Genomic DNA, 13509 nt, shown 5'->3' with positions numbered 1-13509 from the left:
TTTTTGGCGTTTTCAGGTCCATCATACGATGTTCCTGTTTCTTTCGGCTTTTGCATTGGTTGCTCCACTACAATATGTATGTCTTGAATTGTGTATTTTTTGTATTTAAAGGGTGCATCAAATTTTTATTAGTTAAAGTCCCCCTCAGTTTCCATTTTTGGTAATCCAAACTTCCTTCAGTGTCCGTTTTAACTTCTGGTATTCACTTTTGCATTCCGTTCTTGAAATTTTTGGTGGATTTTTAGTTTCATTTTTTGGTTGTTTGTTGCTTTGTTTCTTTGACTTTGTCCCAAAAAATTGTCAAATTCAATGGTTTTTGTGTTATTTTGTCTCAGACACAACATCTACTCTCACGAGCCTGAGATTTTTTTCTCAATTTTGTTTTATTGTTATTTTGTTTGCCTTCTCTGGTATCTCTCTTGTTTCCACAGTTTTTTGTTAGGAAACTCATAGAAAATTAGTTCATCTTCTTATTTTGCAATTTCAAGCTCAGAGTCACCCAAGAGTTTGCCTTCTGCATTGTTTCCTAATTCCTCACTCCTTGAATCATGGTATTCATCTTCATCATCATGTGAAAGGTCCAGTACAACTAGTATGCCTTGATCGACTCGTTGTGGAAACGGTGTGAATTAAACAAGAAGAGTAGTGTTGTACCTTACACCTGATTGCGTCTCTTATTTTGAAGGCTTTGTAGCATCTCTCCTCGAAGCTTCCGCCAAAAACTCTATGACCTTGCATCACAAACGAGATTTTGCATTAAAAGATGTATGGAGGTGAAAATATTATATAACAATAAAGATGGAGAGATATGCATTTCGTGCATTTGTGATGATTGTGCCCAAAAATTAAAAAAGAAAAAACCATATGTATGTATGGTGTGGAGTTGGCACCATTCTCCACATTTATAATAATACCGTAGGGAACGTGCCCTTCCCCCGCCACTTTTATCCCCTCTAGTGTTGAAGGGGGTCTTATGCTTCTCCTCCAGTGTTGGAGGGACTTTCTTATTGTAAAAATACTACAATTGTACAAAGAAGAACTCATTACCGATGTTTCATGAAGACATGTATCATTACACATTGCTATGTCGTGGTGTGTCGTCTATGTGTCTCTTTCTTCGGCATCCCCAAAAATTCTTCAGCCATTGTCACCTTCATCTACAACCTTTAGAATGGAAATCATGTAAATTAATTGCTTTAATGAGTACATGATGTAATCTAAGTACTTTTGAGATCACATAGAGGAAATCAAAGTCAAAATATAAGTTTACCTTTGGTATTGGTCGTGTGGATTGACGCACAATCATGGATGGATCAGCTCCTAGATCTTCCTTACATTGTTCTGTCACCTTGTCTGCGGTATAAAGTTCTGCCATCGTCATCCAGTCTGTGACTTCTGCAAAGGTATCGACTGTCGCATTCACTTTTGCTATCATGCCTACCATTACTTGCACTACTTATGATGTTCTTGGTTTCAAGGTATGTTGAATCTTCCTTATTGTCTGTTCATAGGCTCACATGCACACATACACAAAGTTGCAGACTTTGGGACACCCCATACATCATACATATCGATCAAGACACGGCCAAGCACAAGATCTTTCTCCAAGAGCCCTTGCTTGGCATCTACTGAAAATATCCTAGAGTTTTCCGGTGTTGCCCTTTTGGAAAAAATCCTGCAATAAAGAGAGAGGCCATCACTTCGCATCTGCTGAAAATAGACTAGAGCTTTCTAGCCCTGTCCTTGTGGGGCAAATCCTGCAATCAAAGAGTTCCAAGAGTCCACACTCCAGACAGGAAGCTTTTATAGAAGTTCTGGTGCTCTTTGAAGTGCACCACATTTAGCATCTTGTGTAAATCCAGATGCCTTCAAAATGCACCTGATTGCGTTTGGAGATAGGCCCTCCCTTCACATCTCCTCAAAACAGTCCAGAGTTTTCTCGCGATACCCCTTTTGGGCATATCTTGCAATCAGACACAACATCCCACACAAGAATCTCGTCCAAGAATCTCGTCAAAGACTTGTTGTGCCATGACAGGTGCACTGCACTTGACACACATACTGACCAACATGTTCCCCAAGTATGTGTTCATGTCAAGTAACCCAGTATCGCAAATATCTACATGAATCCAATTGCCTTGGTACAAATCCTTCTTCTCAGCATAGTCTTTAAGTGAGCTCACAAAAGAAATACTTGTTTCCTAGCCCTACCCCTATTGGGCATATCCTACAATCAAAGATGACATCCCTCATAGGAATCTCATCAAAGACTTCTTGCACCATGACAGGTGCAACAACCAACATGTTCCCCAATTATGTGTTCATTTCAAGTAATCCACTATCACAAATATTAGCATGAATTTTACTGCCTTGGTACAAATCCTTGTTCTCAGCACAGTCTTTAAGTGATCTCACAAAAGAAATACTTGTTTCTTGGATCTCCCTCTCCTGGGAATATCCTGAAATCAGAGACAACATCTTGCGCAAGAAACTCGTCAAAGACTTCTTGCATCATGACAGGTGCACCGCACTTGACATACATACTGGCGAACATGTTCCCCAAGAATGTGTTCGTTTCAAGTAACCCACTATCCCAAATATCAGCATGAATCCTACTTCCTTGAATATCATCCTGAATTGTATTGTCTTGATACGAATCCTTCTTCTCAGCATATCCTATAATCAGAAAACATCCCGCACAAGACTGTTGTGCCATGACAGGTGCACTGCACATACTGACCAACATGTTCCCCAAGAAAGCGTTATTTTCAAGTAACCAGCAATCGGTGCATTCTAAGAGACGCCACTCCAGATAGTAAGCTCCCTCACGACATCTTTGTTTGACATCCCCTGACTAAGAGTATCAACGTGAATTTTATGCCCATACCAACATCTACGTAGAGCCACATACCTTCAAGATGCACGCACATGTGATTGCATCAAGAGAGGTGCGTAAGCGATTGCATCAGGAGAGAGGCGCGTAAGTGATTACATCAAGGGAGAGGCCCTAAATTTTCATCTGCAAAAAACAGCCTAGAGATTTTTGGACGTGCTCCTATTGCACATATCTCGCAATCAGTGAACTCCAAGAGAGGACATTCCGGACAGGAAGCTCCTCAAGCACTTTCTGTGCTTTCTGAAGTGCACCGCATTTGGCATACATATCGACCAAGGAATTTCCGATCACGACATTTTTTTGCAACAACCCCGGACTAACAATATTAGAGTGAATTTTTAAAGTGCACCACATTTAGCATACATATTGACCAAGGCAGTGCCAAGAGATGCTCACTTCGCATCTGCTCAAAACAGACAAGCATTGTGCCCTGCTCCTCTGGGGAAAATCCTACAATCAATGCATTCCAAGAGTCCATACTCCGGACAGGAAGCTTCTTGAGCACTTTTTGTGCTCTCTGAAGTGCACCACATTTAGCAAGCATGTCAACCAAGGCTTTACCAAGCACATCTTTTTCAACAGCATCTGGCTAACAATATCAGCATTAATTTTTAAGCTCATATCAACATCTTTCATAGAGCCACATGCCTTCAAGATGCACTCGTATGTGATTGCATCTAGAGAGATACCCTCGCGTTTACATCTGTTGAAAACGCTTGAAGCTTTCTGGCATGCTCCTGTTGCACGTATCCCAAAATCAATGAAGTCTAAAAGACAACATTAGACAACAACCCCTGACTAACAATATTAAATTGAATTTTTAACCTCATATCGCATCTTGCACAGAGTCACATGCCTTCAAGATGCATGCGTAGGTGATTGCATCAAGACAGAGGCCCTCACCTTGCATTTGTTGAAATCAGCTTAGAGCTTTCTGGCCCTAGTCTTGTTGTGTGTATCTCGCAATCAGTGCACGCTGTTTTGAAAAGTAAGCTCCTCTAGCCTTTGTACTTTGTGAAGTGCACTACATTTGACATTCATATTGACAAAGGCAGTGCCAAGCAGTAATTCTCTTTTCAATAGCTTGACGTACATACTAACTAACATGCTGGCTAAGTATGTGTTTTTTCAAGTAGCCCACTATCACAAATATCAGCATGTATCCTGCTGCCTTGGTACAAACCCTTGTTCTAAGCACAGTCTTTAAGTGAGCTCACAAAAGAAAGACTCATCTCTTCCTCTCCATGTTTGCTTGTGTAGTGGATATTGCGTCAAAACGAAACTAGTGCTGCATAGAGAGAATCGAGTGTGTGTGTGTGTGTGTGTGTGTGTGTGTGTGTGTGTGTGTGTGTGTGTATGTGTAAGTGTATATGCGCATACAAAGAGTGCTTTATGAATTACAACACATCTACCATACATGTCAACCAAGGCAATGCCAAGTAACAACGTTTCTTTTCTACAGCCCCTAGCTAACAATATCGTCATGAATTCCTTTGCCCATATAAGCATCTTACCTAATGCCACATGCCTTCAAAATACAAGAGTACGCGATTGCATTTGGATAGCTGCACTCTCTTTACATCTGCTGAAAACAGCCCAGAGCTTCTTGGCCCTGCCTCTGTTGGGAATATCCCACAATCAATGCATTCCAATAGAAAACATTCCAAACAACAAGCACTTTTGTACTTTATTTAAGTACACCACCTTTGGCATACATGTTGACCAAGGCAGTGCCAAGCACAAAATTTTCTGTCAACAACCCCCTGAATAACAATATCATCATAAGCTCTTTTGCCGATACCAACATCTTGCATGATGCTAGATTCCTTCAAGTTGCACGTGTAGGTGATTGCATTTTCTCTCTTTGCATCTGCTAGAAACAGCCCAGAGCTACCTGGCCGTGCATACCTTCAAGATGCACACGTAGGTGATCTCATCTAGACAAAGGCCAGCAATTTGCATATGCTGAAAACAGCCTACAGCTCTTTGTCCCTACTCCTGTTGTGGGTATACCACAATCAGTACATTTAAAGAGACGTCGTTTCAAACAATAAGCTCCACAAGCTTCTTTTGAAGTGCACCACATTTGGCATACATATCGAGCGTCATTTCAAACAATAAGCTTACAAGCTTCTTTTGAAGTGCACCACATTTGGCATACATATCGAGCAGTGCCAAGCACAACAACTCATCAAGGACTTGTTGTGCTCGGACAAGTATACTACGCTTGACATACATACTGACTAACGTGTTGGCTAAGTATGTGTTATTTTCAAGTAACCCACTATCACAAATGTATCCTGCTGCCCTAGTAAGATTTGTGGCCCTGCTTCTGTTGTGCATATCCCACAATCAATGCACTCCAAAAGACGACGTTCCGGACAGGAAGCTCCTTAAACACTTTCTGTGCTTTTTCAAGTGCACCACATTTGGCATACATATCGACCACACACAGGCAATGGGGATGGCGGAAGGAGCTTTAGTTTATGTGATTGCATCAGGAGAGGTTTGAGGCATTGCCAAGCACAACAACAAACCCTGACTAACAATAATAGAATGAATTTTTAAGCCCATATCGGCATCTTGCATAGAGTCACATGCCTTCAAGATGCATGGATAGGATGCGTAGGTGATAGCATCAGGACAAAGACCCTTATAGCATTGCATTTGCTGAAATCAGCCTAGAGATTTTTGGCCTCGCTCCTGATGTGCATATCCTGCAACCAGTGCATGCGTAAGTGATAGCATTGGGACAGACGCCCTCACCTTGCATTAGCTGAAATCAGCCTGGAGGTTTCTGGTGGAGGGGCTGCAACTCTTTTGCATCGGGACAGAGGCCCTCACCTTGCATTAGCTGAAATCAGCCTGGAGCTTTTTGACGGAAGGGGCTGAAGCGATTGCCTCCTTGCATTAGCTAAAATCAGTCTGGAGCTTTCTGGCGGAAGGGGATGAAGCGATTCTACACTATCTATAAAATACGGAGTCTTTCAAGCTCAATTGTGAGCTCAAGATTACTCGGTTGGAGCTCTCAAGATTTCAAATCCGCGTTTGCCTTCACGACCATATCTAGTAGCCTGCCTTCCCTTTTCGTCTCTCGTACATTGCTGCCATCTCTACTGAAAACTGTCATGAAGACGCTAACCAGCGGTAAGCTGCAGGTGCTGGAGCGAATTGCAGAGCTGGTCGACATATTCTCCCTATGGAAGCTTTACAACCTACAAACTGATGCAGGTAAGTAATGACGTGCCGTTTTCGATTGCCTCCTTGCATTAGCTGAAATCAGTCTGGAGTTTTCTGGCGGAAGGGGCTGAAGCGACTCTCTCTCTCTCTCTCTCTCTCTCTCTCTCTCTCTCTCTCTCTCTCTCTCTCTCTCTCTCTCTCTCTCTCTCTCTCTCTCTCTCTCTCTCGCTCTCGCGCGCGCGCGCTCTTCTTTTTTCCTTTAATACAAAAACCCAATGAGCTGGTGCCAAGTGGCATAGCTCTCCTTGTAGGGTTCCGAAAAACGCTTCTACATAATCAAGGTAAAAACCTCATCCACTATCCATTTACAATCGATTGCTTATCAGTTTTTTTTCAATAGTTTCAAAAAGGTTTTCAGTTTCTTGGACCGTAGAAACCATTAGAAAGGGTAATATATCATAGCCATCTTTGTCGCAAAATGTGATGTTGGTCACCTCATTTACGTAAACATCCAGAGTAGCCAGTATTTTCTCCCACCCAAAGGGTTCAAACAATTTTTTCCTACAAAGGATGGTAAGGTTCTTATGGTTGTAGGTTTGCTATCTACAAAAACTTCCATTTTTGTAGCATTGTACAATGACTGATTATTGCTCAGATAGATTTCATGGTCCATATTGATTTTAGAGACTGGTGCTAACAACAATGTCGCACCTCCGTTTTTCTTGTTTCTGATTGTCTCCCACAGTGATTATGGCCATGGTTTGTCTACTTCCGAAATTGGATGTATCTCTAAAGATCATCCTTTATCTGTTGTGTTTGCTGCCACCTTCGTGGTCACTATTTCTTCCTTGTTTTCTATTTGAGATTTAATTTTGTTGTTTGGATTCTGTGCACAATTCATGAGCACATGATTTCTTCTACATCCATTACAGAATCCTTGAATCATATACTTTTCACTTGGGTTTGTTTCTTTTTGTGTTCCTGTGTTTTCTTTTCCCACCCCATGCTTTACAAGCTCATGAAATTTTGGACCTTCAGTTTGCATCATGGCTTGAGTAGTTTCTATAAGTCTTTTGTACACCCCTAGTCTTTTGGTTTTGTCTTCTAGATGCAGATAGATCAAAAGTCTGTGTTCTAAAATGTGATTGTTATTGAGCCTTGTCACATAGGCTTGTAGCATTGTGTCTAGCTACTTGTTTACCTTTTCCGCGAAGACTGAACTGCATGAGTCAGTCTTTGACTCTTCCCATCCCTTTGCATTTTTCTTGCTTTCTTCCTCGTGTTTTTAAGGTGTTCTTTTGTTTGGTGCAGTTCTATTTCCAAATTTCTTTTCTCCTTCAGCCTCTTCGCTTTCATTTTGTCCCTTTTGACTTTCCATGGTTTTATTTGAGTTCTAATTGATTCATTTTCAAATTCATTATTTTTTTAAAGTCTCAAATTGTCAGCTATAGGTCAATTTTTTAGCTGCTTTTTGAGCTTGAGCTCGAGTCACCACTTTGACTTGAATTGTTGGCTCATATTATGATGCACTCGTGCATGGTCAAATCCCTATGACATTGAAAATTGCCTTCCCCAGATTGTCAAGGTTCTTTGTGCAATTTTGAATCGGGTGATCTCTCCCACACCCATCACAAAAGCCAAAAAGTTTTGTTTCTTGACATTTATGCAGACACTCTCACGCCCAATGGTCATCTCCACATTCATAGCATGAGCCCTCCGGTCGGATTGCTGGTGGTGCTCCCGTTGGCGGGCCTACCCTAGGTGGATAACCCCTAGGCTTATAATTCTAGTTTCCTATGAACATAAGTGTATTTTTGTCCATCATGAAATACTAGATGTCTGAGCCACATGTGAGGGTTCGGCTGCTTCATCGGCACTAGCCCAAAATGGACTCGCCTCATGTGTATAAATTACTCCCTCTGTCTCTCTTCCATGGCCTTTGTTTGGCTCCTCATACTACATCATAGGTGGCATGCGTTATGAGAGGTTCTATTGGTTGCACATAACGTGTAATTTCTTGATTTTCATGAGGTAAAGGCGGTTGTTGTCTCATTACTAGTTGTATATTGTCCCCTCCCTGTATCATGTTATTTGGTACAATCTGGTACCTTGGAGGTGATGGCAATTGTTGCATTGTTGATGGTCCATAATGACTTTCCCTCATGTGGTTTCGGTTATAGAAACACTCATTGGTGTCATGGTTTGTGTATTTATGCTCTATGGCACACCACTTCAGCACTCTTGGAGCATTGACTACTTATGGCTGTTGCAGCCTCATGTTATGATTTTGGCGCTAGGTCTAATTCATTCAGTGGACCACTTCCTCCACCAACTGTTCCATGTATCATGTGATTGAAGGAGGAGCACTCTCTTTTGTAATAGATTCATTGATGGTAGAAAAGACACTGCTAGTATTGGTCTCTAAGTTCTCAGTGACCTTGCCGCATGTTTTACAATTGTCAACTAGGTATAATGCTTCCCTAGTGACTCGTTAAAATGTTGTGCATGATTTTAAATGCAAGTCCTTTTTGAGAGTTCATTTCTCAAGCCCTCAATAAAGAGAACCGATAATCAATCATCATGTGGCAACTCTCGCACTGGACATTTTTCCGATGTCTAAAAGCGTAGATCTTAGAGATAGTGTTATGCTTGATTTCCCTTCTAGAGAATTCCTTCGTCGCAAACTCTCATAAGAGTTGATTGACGTTCAAGAAATCTCTACTATTTAGCGGCTAGAACCAAGTCAACGTCGTTCCCTCCAACGTTAACCCAAATCCCTCGTACTATGTGTGGAAATTTTCTACTTGTTTCGCTCTTAATACTTGCTTCAAAATGGAAACATGCGCATATGGATCTCCTCATCCACTCGCACACACGCACAGCCACTTGAGGTTGCATTTTTTGAGTTTCTGCAACCATCCTCATCAATTTAGGTTCTCCATACATAAAATCTCTCATTTCATAACCACACACAGGTGTTCTGGATGGGACTCGTTTAGGCACCCTTCCCTTAGGTCTTATGTCCTGACTTTCAGTCCTGAAATTCGGCATCCTTGTACTGAATATCGTCTCTGGACTATGCTTCCTCTATGTGTTGACATATGAACACTTGAATCCAAGGATCCCATTGGTCTTGGTACCGATAGATGCGATTGACCAAATGAGTCCTCCATATGAGATTTCAGAGAACTCACTCTTGCAGTTTTTGGTCTTGTGGTTTCTGAACCCGTAGGTCTGTGCACACTAGGGGTGGCATAGTATTGATAGAGTGGACCCCCAAAGTACGTATATCCCTCGAGCTCATTACGGTTCACTGCTGAATATTTTTACCATACTTGTCTGACATGATTATTTGTGTATCTCTCTCAACCTCAAATGTAAATGCGTACAAGTATTTCTATTCAATCAATTCCCTCACACTGGGCTCCTCACACCTATAGTAGATCATTTACTCCCCGTTGTCATACTTATACAAGCCCACATGCGTGTTGTTGATGTTGACACATGTAGCCACATTTACTCATCTAAGCTTGGCATTTGGAATGTCCAACTTTGGCGGCTTCTCCTAGGCTCTTCGTCAACTTTTTGTTTGGTGGTTGTTAATTCCCATTTGTCCACAATAAAAGGATTAAGCACAACAATATACATGTTTCCCTCTTCATCGAAGTATTGATTGCCACTATAATCTATGGGAACTACGAGCTTAAGCTCACTAAGCCTCTCTTCAGTTTTTACGCAGTAATGATCCATACCATCCTTATAGATTTGATCTCCTTGATCATTCTCAAAGTGATATTTCAAGTGAAAAAGTTTTTGGTTTGGTGCAGGTTGTGATGGTCCCGCTCCCATTTTGGTTTCTTCTTTAAAACTCACTTTTTAGGTTCCCTCAGCCATATAGGTGTAGATCTCTCCAAAGTGGTATCAAAAATACTCTCCTCCAAGATTGGCTCTAAGGTAGGTATGTTCCCTTGGTTGACACTACCCTCGGTTGAAATATCGCTTGATTGGTCTCTATTACTAGGGTTTCTATCCTGATACAGTTTGCCTGAGCATGGATACATCAAGAAAAAGAAACTTGCAAAATCTTGATATGTTACCTTTTACGGTGCATTATGTCCCTCGATCAAAAGCAAGATACTTCCACTCTAATCCACAAAACTTGTACAAAATTCACTTGGTGGCTATAGCTTTATAGCCACTAGGTTAGTCAAAATCTGCTAAAATCAAATTTTTATCGAACTATTGACTCAAGTCCTATTTTGCTTGCAATTTACACAAAACAACTCCAAATTGAATTTTGAAATCACCACTATGTTCACAAGGACTAAAGCTAGCTTTGATATCAATCTGAGGAATTTTGGTGTCAGGGGGTTATGGATTGAGATCCAAGTACCCCAGTGTCAAAAGCACTTGAAACTCAGTGCACAAATTTCTCATAGCCTCTTGATATCTATTAAAGGAATTTGAGTTGGTTTGATCCCCTTCAAGTATTCAAAAAGTCACTTTATCAACCTGTTTTGCAATAATTTGCTCTTGATAGACTTCTTCTTGTTTGAGCCTTCTTGGAATGTTTTTTGCTACCCTTGTTTTTGGGTAAAATGTTTGGATTGGTCTCTGCTATAATTATGTGAGGTTAAAGTCCCAAAAACTAGTAGGGGGACATGGATCGCGATCCATGTTTCACCATGTCTAACTCCCAAACTTGGTCAATTTGTTGCTTGCAGTCTATGGGATCCATGCCAAACAAAAAATTTGGTAGCTGCTTGCAGTTTTTTACTTGCAACCTGTATTTTGGTCTTTTCGTCAAGTTCTTGTTGTTTTTTGATATGGTGGCCTTCACAAAAGTTGCTCCAAATGGTATCAGCTTTTCATTGTCCAAATCTCAAGCTGAGATGCTTTAGGGGGTCATGGATCATGATCCATGTTCCATAGCATCTGGTCATGGGATTTGGTCAGTTGTGTGTCCAGACCCTGTAGAGGTCAAATTTTCAATTATTTTTGAATTTGGACACCAAAAAGTCAAAAAGGCCCAATTTTTGTCTATTTCCAAGCTTTCTGAAGTCTTTGCTCAATTTTCTTGATTTTGATTGCGTTTTTGTGTCAATTTGCTTCACCAAAAGTGTGTATCCCTGATAAGGAATTACTCTGGATCCACTGGTATCAATTTTTGTTCAAAAAGTTGCACCGTTCACGGAAGAAGGGGTTGACTCGAAGGGCACCCATTTGGCTTGACCTCTTTGCTCCTTTGGTTTATTTATGCCCTTTTTGCACTTATTTTTGAATTTAGATCAACTTTGAAGTTATGTCCATCAAATTTTTAATTTTTCAAAGTTTAAGGCCACTTTGCTCAAAATATGGTTTTCACCCTTCTTTCCTCTGATCTTTTTGCCCAAATTAGGTAGAGGCAGTTTCTACTTATCCTACTCTTATGTACTGAGTTGAAACATGAAACAAAAACAAACAAAACGATGAAAATTTGAGTCAAAATGGAAAACGTACATCACTCTAAACGTAACGAGAAAATCGGAGAATGAAACGCTTTTGTCTATCTCACTCACAACCATGTTTACCTCTCAAGAATAGATCTAGCAAGTCCTCGACTTACATACTCTACCAAGCACTAAACCCCATCTCTAGCTACTTGACTGCTAAAGTGTAATGAAATGGAAATCAAAATCAAGGTCTCGAAGTACAAAACTACGGCTAGGTCACTCACATGGCACTAACATAATGTCAATACTCAGGGAAGCGACTCGGGTGGGGAATGGTGTAAGGTCCCCAACCCGCCTATACCGAGATCGGGATGGGATCTTTGACAGGTCTCTAGGTCTAATAAAAATCAGAGTCTCTAAACAAGAAAAATCCAAGGAATAGACCTTTACCATTGACAATGGCTTGGGTCTATAGCCTTAGAAGAAGACCTAGTCCTGTCTCGCAGCGAAAACGGGACAACGTATTAAAAGTCCCAAAAACTATTTCGGCCCTATAACTGCCACAATTGGGCTAAGGTATCCTCAACCAACGCTTTTTTCCCCCTAACAGATGTGAGGGCACAGCCGCTGGTGGACTCCTCTTCCAAGTGAAGAAGTTTTCTAAACGTTTTAGTGCACAGGGATGGATAGTTACCTGACTAATCAGGTCCACCCGTCCATGATTGACAACCTTAGTCAATCCCTACTTACCACCCGGCACTCACACATGATTCGTTTATCTTACTATCACATTGTTTTAAACATTTCAAATAATGGTTTCTTTTAACGTTTCATCACAGTAATTCCTTGAAGACAGCATTGAAAGCATTCCTTTAGAAAACAGACATTTTTAAACTTAAGACAGGGTACTGTCAATCAAAACATTGTCTATAATAACCATGACCAGTACTCTTCTTGTCTCAAGACCACCTAAGGGTGAAAAACGGCACCCATTCCTTGTTCAAATCCAGAGTGGAATAAACCCCCACCCAAGGTTCCGGGTGCCCATACACCAAACCAGTTACCCATACAACCGGGCGGCTCCCCTAGGATAAAAACGGTATCCTAACTTATGTAGAAACATCAAGACATGACACGGAGTAGAAACTCATCGTTCATGGGGGTAACCGACTTAACCGTGGCTAGAAAGCCAATCATTATCATCAATTTATATCAAGGAGTCGGAGGTGTCTTGAGACAAGCTGTCTTAAGGATGATCAAACATATCTTTCCTAATTCAACCAGTTTTAACCCAAACAATTCTTTCCTACCTTATAAACAAATGCACGTTGGAAGTTACCTTCCGTTTTGAGTCAGTTTATCCTTCTTACGTATGCAATGCTAATTTATAAAATAACTTAAACTAATTAAAGACTTAATTGAATAATGGGACACCCACCTGGGATTGATTGGCCATCTGCTGTTGCACTGGCGCCTGAAAAATCTCCTCCGTAGGCCTACTACTAGGCCTGGCTTCGTCATCGTGCGACGCTCTAGTTTGTTTTGAAGCTACTTCCTCATCATCAGATGTAGGATTTTCTCGGGTTCTTTTTGGTGCCATAACTTCTTATCCATTTAAAAAGGATGTCTAATCATTAGGTAAATAAATCAAAATCTAGACTTAGCCTTTATATTCAACCTTAACCCATCCAAGGTTAAATTTATAGTCTTATTTGATAAATTCTTGACCTAGTAATTTCTTATTTGTCTATATAAGCATGATAACTTCTTCCACCGCTTCCCTAAGGGTTTTCTAAGCTCTTCGAACTTTCTTATAATTTTCTATATCTTTTTTCTAATTTTCCTATCAACTTTTAAGCTCATAATTTACTTATTTTGGGCTTAATATTTATTGTATTTAATTTATCTTAAAGATTTCATTTCCTTAACTTGATATCATAGGTTTACACTTACTATAATTTTCCTAAAAACTTTTGACCACAAAGTCTATTTATTTTAATT

General features: G+C 40.6%; 1 protein-coding gene across 1 annotated transcript; it reads right to left on the bottom strand.

The window, feature by feature from the left end:
- Window positions 1-1137: 1137 nt before the first annotated feature.
- On the bottom strand, window positions 1138-1444 carry LOC147451513 (uncharacterized). The gene is made up of 2 exons (XM_086520950.1): window positions 1271-1444; window positions 1138-1164 (listed from the first exon to the last, which is right to left on the bottom strand). The coding sequence occupies exons 1-2, from the start codon at window positions 1442-1444 to the stop codon at window positions 1138-1140; spliced, it is 201 nt and encodes a 66-aa protein (XP_086377076.1).
- Between the last annotated feature and the right edge of the window lie 12065 nt (window positions 1445-13509).

Source organism: Adiantum capillus-veneris, chromosome 9 (genome assembly GCF_014529385.1).
Source record: "Adiantum capillus-veneris isolate H3 chromosome 9, ASM1452938v2, whole genome shotgun sequence".
In the NCBI taxonomy this organism is placed as follows: Eukaryota; Viridiplantae; Streptophyta; class Polypodiopsida; order Polypodiales; family Pteridaceae; genus Adiantum; species Adiantum capillus-veneris.
Note: the sequence above shows the minus strand (reverse complement) of the source record. Positions and strands in the feature narration are given on the sequence as shown.